General features: G+C 40.5%; 1 protein-coding gene across 1 annotated transcript in view; it reads right to left on the bottom strand.

The window, feature by feature from the left end:
• Positions 1 to 4,702: 4,702 nt before the first annotated feature.
• LOC117518196 (transcription initiation factor TFIID subunit 4-like) overlaps positions 4,703 to 7,368 on the bottom strand; it is a 204,765-nt gene continuing 202,099 nt past the window's right edge. The window contains exon 17 of the mRNA XM_034179253.1: positions 4,703 to 4,831. Coding sequence (XP_034035144.1) covers positions 4,703 to 4,831 — 129 coding nt within the window. The remainder of the gene's footprint in view (positions 4,832 to 7,368) is intronic.

The following is a 7,368-nucleotide window of genomic DNA, read 5'->3' as shown; positions in this document are numbered from 1 at the left end:
CCTGTTAATTCTAGAATATAATTTAAAATTCTTCTTCTTACTTATAAGGACCTCGTAGTACCATATCACCCCAATAGAGCGCTTCGCTCTCAGACTGCAGGCTTACTTGTAGTTCCTAGGGTTTGTAAGAGTAGAATGGGAGGCAGAGCCTTCAGCTTTCAGGCTCCTCTCCTGTGGAACCAGCTCCCAATTCGGATTAGGGAGACAGACACCCTCTCTACTTTTAAGATTAAGCTTAAAACTTTCCTTTTTGAAAAAGCTTATAGTTAGGGCTGGATCAGGTGACCCTGAACCATCCCTTAGTTATGCTGCTATAGACTTAGACTGCTGGGGGGTTCCCATGATGCACTGAGTGTTTCTTTCTCTTTTGGCTCTGTATGCACCACTCTGCATTTAATCATTGGTGATTGATCTCTGCTCCCCTCCACAGCATGTCTTTTTCCTGATTCTCTCCCCTCAGCCCCAACCAGTCCCAGCAGAAGACTGCCCCTCCCTGAGCCTGGTTCTGCTGGAGGTTTCTTCCTGTTAAAAGGGAGTTTTTCCTTCCCACTGTTGCCAAGTGCTTGCTCACAGGGGGTCGTTTTGACCATTGGGGTTTTTCTGTAATTATTGTATGGCCTTGCCTTACAATATAAAGCGCCTTGGGGCAACTGTTTGTTGTGATTTGGCGCTATATAAATAAAATTGATTTGATTTGATTTACAGGAGATTTTGTAATGAAAAGACGTGCGGAGGCATTCGCGCGTCGGGACAAAGCCGCAATGGCGGAGAACAAAAACAAGTCCGTGTTGGAAGTCTCACGGGACATGTGACATGCTCAGGTCTCCACAATTTCTCGGATACTCACTCGACTAAAAAGCCACCAAAAGCCGTCTGAATCTTCTGAATTGTGGAGGCTTAGCTTGTAGCTCTTGATTACTCAATGCAGAATTGCATCGTGATCCTGTATTTGTGGGGGCAGCTATAAAGCTGCCATCCATCATGCTTATAGCTCCTGAGACCCCCTCCAGCATCTGGTCCATGATGCACTGGCAGATTTCAGGGTGCAGTTAATCCCAAAGGAAAGTCTGAGCTATCTAAACCGACCAGTTGGCGTATTGAAAGTTGTGAAAGATAAGATGACTCGTCCAGCTCTATTTGCAGAAGAACTGAGAACTGAAAAGACCTTGGCACTGGAATCATTGAGTCCACCTCCTCTATGCGGCTCATGGAATAGTGTTCTCTTTTTATGACTTTATTCCGGTCCCTTGGGTCTATGGAGAGCCTCACTTTGCAATTCCTTACTGCTGTGACCATGGAACTCACCCACTCATTAGGCTGCTCAACTTTGGTAATGTAGCCATCTTTTTCCATTTCATTCAATTTTTCAGTTATCTTCCCTCTGACAGTGGCTGGTTGCCTACGTTCAGGGTGGACTACACCTTTTGCACCCAGTTTGAGCTTTACAGAGTATTTACTTGGCATAGTTCCAGTGGTGTGCTTCAGTTCTGGGAATTTATCAAGTCCAACAGGAAAACACTGCCTTTCCATATCGCTGTTGGTCTGTACGTGGTGCTTCTTTGTGGCACTTTCCAGTAAATCAAAGCATGCAATCAGCCGCCGTGTCTCAGCTGTCACTGCACTGAGCACACTGAAAAAAGTGAAACACGGTGCACTTCATTCAAAGTACTTATTTACATTGGTCTAATGGAAAATTGTAGTTTCCAGTTTAAATCTGCTGGAATCACTTTACAAAATCCTAAATATAACATTGTTAGAAACTAAAAAAATTAGCTGTAACAAATTACATCAATTTTTTTAAGTTGATCCAAAGTAGCATTTTTTTTCAGTGCACATTCTCTTGAGCAGTGTCCAAAATTTCAAACACTGCACTTGCTTTATTCTTTGCTGACCTTATTCCCAGGTTAACAGCAGCTACAGGTCTTTTCCACACTTGGTGCAGTTCTTTGAAGAGCTGACCGATGCTTGTTTCTGGTAATTAGAATTTCCTTTGTACGGCATTTTCTTACTCGACGGGAAGTGCTTTGGTTTAACAGACACTGCTGATATTTGTGGAGCCTCGTCTCTGAAGATTTTCATTTGTTTTCATGATAACTCAAACTGCTGAGGAAGTTCTATGGCTTTTTTTCAACATCAGATTCTTGCCTCTTTCAAGCAGCCATTCTTGGACTTGTTTCTCTCTCACTCCGGCGATTATTGGCGTTCAGTAGCATTGTCGTCAGGCTGAGTATACTCACAGTCCATCAGAATCAGCCTTAGATCCTTCATGAAGTTACCAACTTTCATTTGGCTCTTGTTTTGTTTAAAACAGTGTGTGGCTGTCCTCTTATTTTTTTTAGAGGTCTGATGTAGTTTGTGAACTTGTCCAGTACCTTTGTCGGATCTTCTTTGTCTCCTTCCCAGGTTAGTGTCTTGTAGACTTCTCTGCCTCCACGTACCTAGCCAGCTTGATTGTTGTTTAGCTGCTAGGTTGGCAAGGGGACCATCAAAGACAAATGTGACGTGACTGTGGAATTTCTCAAACTCTTGATATAAAATCAGAGGTATCCCAATCAATCTTGGGGTGTTTGAACTGCGACAATGCCATTTTCTTTTTTGTCAGCTTTGGTTTCTTACAGACTTCTGACACCACGCTCGGCTCCCAGGTGCCAACTGGGGATCTTATTGACATGTGCATGCGCAAGATACAGCACTATGGGTAATGCACTGGGACAGAACAGGCTGTAGCTATGGGAGTAAAGCAAACTGAATACATTACAGCAATCACCGAAGCAGTCGCAAAAAGTCCAGGTTTTTTTTCTTCAGTTCCCAGTGGAGAAGGGAAGACAAGCAAATGTGAGAGGTCATTTTGGTAAGTTTTAGCCTTCACACCTAGCCAGAGTAGCTGCGGTCTCTTGCCTGATATGTTTGAGCTCTGGGTCATAAACGAACCGCAACACTTTCCACTTTCCTTTCCACTGCATCATCACTTTTTCTTTGCATTTTCACTTTCTTTGCTGTGTAATTTGCCCAAAAACTCAGAGAAAGTGCCATGTTTCTGATGGCCACATATGAGGGCTGTCCTCAGATGTAGGATTATTAAGTCATATTTGAACCCTTTAGTGCTTCCCCTTAAAGTAGACCTGCATTGAAATAAATGTGGTCAGATCTCAGAAAGAAATAGCTGATATGTATTTATAAGACCCTTATGAATGCAGTAAAGTAAATCTGTAAGCCCAAATTTGTAATTCAACGGAGAAATCTTCATTTAAAAATGACAAATTTGCAGCTAAAATTTGGCTCTCCATGAAAACTGTTTGTACATCCGGTTCATTGCAGTGACGTCCGGCAGAAGATGGAGTGCTCCCGCCTTCAGTCCGATCCCGCATTGAAATTGATTTTATCTGTTAGTAATGTTACTGTTATACACATCCTGGTTTCAACATCCAAAAGTAAGCTGCAATGAATGTGAGATACAGCTCTGCATGCTCAGATCAGCGGCGACATCGACAGCGGGCGCCGTTCTTCCCCGACACCTCGCTCTCTGCCTCCGCTGTGCTTACTGAGTCTGTGTGCTCGGTAACCGCCGAAGCAGGCCACTCACATCGCCCCCGTGTCTGCTGTGCAGCCGCATCACCTCTCTGTCTATTGAATGGAGGTGCAGCCAACTTGGCAAAAGTCCAGAGTATGCTCGCTGTTTTGATGCGGAGCGACCGGTGACACCTGTTGCTGCAAGGACAGACTTTCCGCAGCGCCGCACGTCTCGGTAATCGGAGCCGCAGAGCTCCGTGGTCGCTGAGAGAGGTTTATATCTTTTTAATGACTTGGATTCTTTGCGGATCCCGCCTCCGTACCCCGCGACGGTAACACCGGAGGTGAAAGACAGATTTTCAATGCGACACCACTCAATCAAACAGGCGTATGAAAAATTCCTCCTAAATAATTTTCAAGCACAAATAAAAGAAATGTGTACTCACCAAACGTGCCGCAAGACAATATGAAGTTTTTAAAAAAATAGATCCTTCCGTATAAGACAAGAAAAAGGTGCAGATGCAAACTGACGTAAATCCACAAATTACAGTTGGTGCACGCAATGCATGCTGGGAGAGGGTCTTCTCCCTGACGTCTCGGCAGTGTCCCGGATGTGAGGACAGTTTTGCGGAGGGCTAAATGTTAGCTGTAAATTTGTCATTTTCAAATGAAGATTTCTCAGTTGAATGACAGATCTGGACTTGCAGATTTACTTTACTACATTCAGAAGGATCTTATGTGTAAATATAAGTCATTTTTTGGTCCAAAGATCTGACTGCATTTATTTCAATGCAGGTCTACTTTAAATGAGGCTGCACTGCCCAATTGTACATATGTGCGTCTAGAATGTTTCTAGTAAATAAAATAAAATACCACTGTTACAAAGTTTGAAATCAGTCTGTGAGTGAATTAATCGGACATTTTTCTGTTGCGAAACGACACACTCACTGTGAAGGACTAACACAAAGGGAGTTTTCGATGCTTTAGTTTTATTACTCATACACTTTGGAATCCAACTTTTCTTTTTACAGAACATAAACCAATGAGTGCTCCTTCAGATTACGAGCACTAATCAAGCATGGCCTTCCAAACAGGTATTTTGATGACAACTAAAAGTGCAAACAAAATTATTTGGAAACAGAAAGGCATTTGTGATGACATTATGTCAGAAAATCCATCTTCAACTCTGTGGTTAACCGACCATTGCTTTGTAGAGAGTGAGAGAGTGGTGCAGAAAATGGTCGTGCTCCATACAGAACAGCAGATCTGTCAACATGACCCGGGTCACTCTGTGGACACCTGGTCTGGGCAGCACACATGCCTGACACACAAACACACAAGCAGTGTTAATTTTGTCACCTGTTCCTTTAAGTTTTAGTCATATTTAGTCATTCACATACCATTTTTATTTAATCATATCTTAGTTGACTAAAAGAATGTGGCATTTTAGTCTAATTTTAGTTGAGACGTTTTAGTCTTTATGATAAAAACAGATTATTTCTGATTCCCATTTCAGTCAATACAGTGTTTCACACATCTGAAACAGTGAATGTTTTCATTACCGGACAAAACACAGTTGTTGAATTATTGAAGGTTTGTGGTGTTTTCCCCAATATTTTAAATCCGCAAGGCTTCCCATCAGATACAATTAGACATTCTGTTTTCTTGTAAATCCACAGTGCTGTAAGGATGCAGGTTTTCATAAATGAAACACTTGTCGGATTTAGTTTGTTTATTTGCACATTCAGAATTGGCTGGAAATTTGTTAAAGCAAAGGCAAATCAAATAAAATAAATAATTAAAGATTTGTAATGTTTTTATCTATTGTAAGAGCCACAACTTCAGCCGATTTAATTTAAATGAGATACACATTTCATATTTCATTATTTCGTTACATATTAGTCATAAATAATGTTAACAAATTTGCTGCTGTGTTCAAAAAGCTACACACAATATCTTTAATCTGAGCCTCAGGGTTCTGTTTCACTGAACTCTGTCTCTGTCTCACACAGAGAACTCACCTTAACTGTGTCACTTTAACTGCTGATCAGACACTTTAACACCGTGAGACAGAGTGTAAAAATGTAAAGTATGTTTAATCGGAGCCTCAGTATGCTGATCAGACACTTTAACACCGGCAGAGTGTAAAAATGTAAAGTATGTTTAAAGTGAGACTGAGTATGCTGATCAGACACTTTAACACCGTGAGACAGAGTGTAAAAATGCAAATTAACATAAAGTATGCTGATCAGACACGTTAACACCGTGAGACAGAGTGTAAAAATGTAAATTAACAAAGTATCTTTAATCTGAGCCTCAGTGTGCTGATCAGACACTTTAACACAGTGAGACAGAGTGTAAAAATGCAAATTAACAAAGTATCTTTAATCTGAGCCTCAGTGTGCTGATCAGACACTTTAACACAGTGAGACAGAGTGTAAAAATGTAAATTAACAAAGTATCTTTAATGTGAGCCTCAGTGTGCTGATCAGACACTTTAACACAGTGAGACAGAGTGTAAAAATGCAAATTAACATAAAGGATCTTTAATCTGAACCCCAGTATGCTGATCAGACACTTTAACACCGTGAGACAGAGTGTAAAAATGCAAATTAACATAAAGTATGTTTAATGTGAGCCTCAGTATGCTGATCAGACACGTTAACACCGTGAGACAGAGTGTAAAAATGCAAATTAACATAAAGGATCTTTAATCTGAACCCCAGTATGCTGATCAGACACTTTAACACCGTGAGACAGAGTGTAAAAATGCAAATTAACATAAAGTATGTTTAATGTGAGCCTCAGTATGCTGATCAGACACATTAACACCGTGAGACAGAGTGTAAAAATGTAAAGTATGTTTAATGTGAGCCTGAGTATGCTGATCAGACACGTTAACACCATGAGACAGAGTGTAAAAATGCAAATTAACATAAAGTATGTTTAATGTGAGCCTCAGTATGCTAATCAGACACATTAACACCATGAGACAGAGTGTAAAAATGCAAATTAACATAAAGTATGTTTAATGTGAGCCTCAGTATGCTGATCAGACACGTTAACACCGTGAGACAGAGTGTAAAAATGTAAAGTATGTTTAATGTGAGCCTCAGTATGCTGATCAGACACTTTAACACCGTGAGACAGAGTGTAAAAATGCAAATTAACATAAAGTATGTTTAATGTGAGCCTCAGTATGCTGATCAGACACATTAACACCATGAGACAGAGTGTAAAAATGTAAATTAACAAAGTATCTTTAATCTGAGCCTCAGTATGCTGATCAGACACGTTAACACCGTGAGACAGAGTGTAAAAATGTAAAGTATGTTTAATGTGAGCCTCAGTGTGCTGATCAGACACATTAACACCGTGAGACAGAGTGTAAAAATGCAAATTAACATAAAGGATCTTTAATCTGAACCCCAGTATGCTGATCAGACACTTTAACACCGTGAGACAGAGTGTAAAAATGCAAATTAACATAAAGTATGTTTAATGTGAGCCTCAGTATGCTGATCAGACACGTTAACACCGTGAGACAGAGTGTAAAAATGCAAATTAACATAAAGGATCTTTAATCTGAACCCCAGTATGCTGATCAGACACTTTAACACCGTGAGACAGAGTGTAAAAATGCAAATTAACATAAAGTATGTTTAATGTGAGCCTCAGTATGCTGATCAGACACATTAACACAGTGAGACAGAGTGTAAAAATGTAAAGTATGTTTAATGTGAGCCTCAGTGTGCTGATCAGACACATTAACACCGTGAGACAGAGTGTAAAAATGCAAATTAACATAAAGGATCTTTAATCTGAACCCCAGTATGCTGATCAGACACGTTAACACCA

This window comes from Thalassophryne amazonica, chromosome 10 (genome assembly GCF_902500255.1).
Source record: "Thalassophryne amazonica chromosome 10, fThaAma1.1, whole genome shotgun sequence".
NCBI lineage: Eukaryota > Metazoa > Chordata > Actinopteri > Batrachoidiformes > Batrachoididae > Thalassophryne > Thalassophryne amazonica.
The sequence above is the reverse complement of the archived record's forward strand: the minus strand, read 5'-3'. Positions and strand labels throughout refer to the sequence as shown.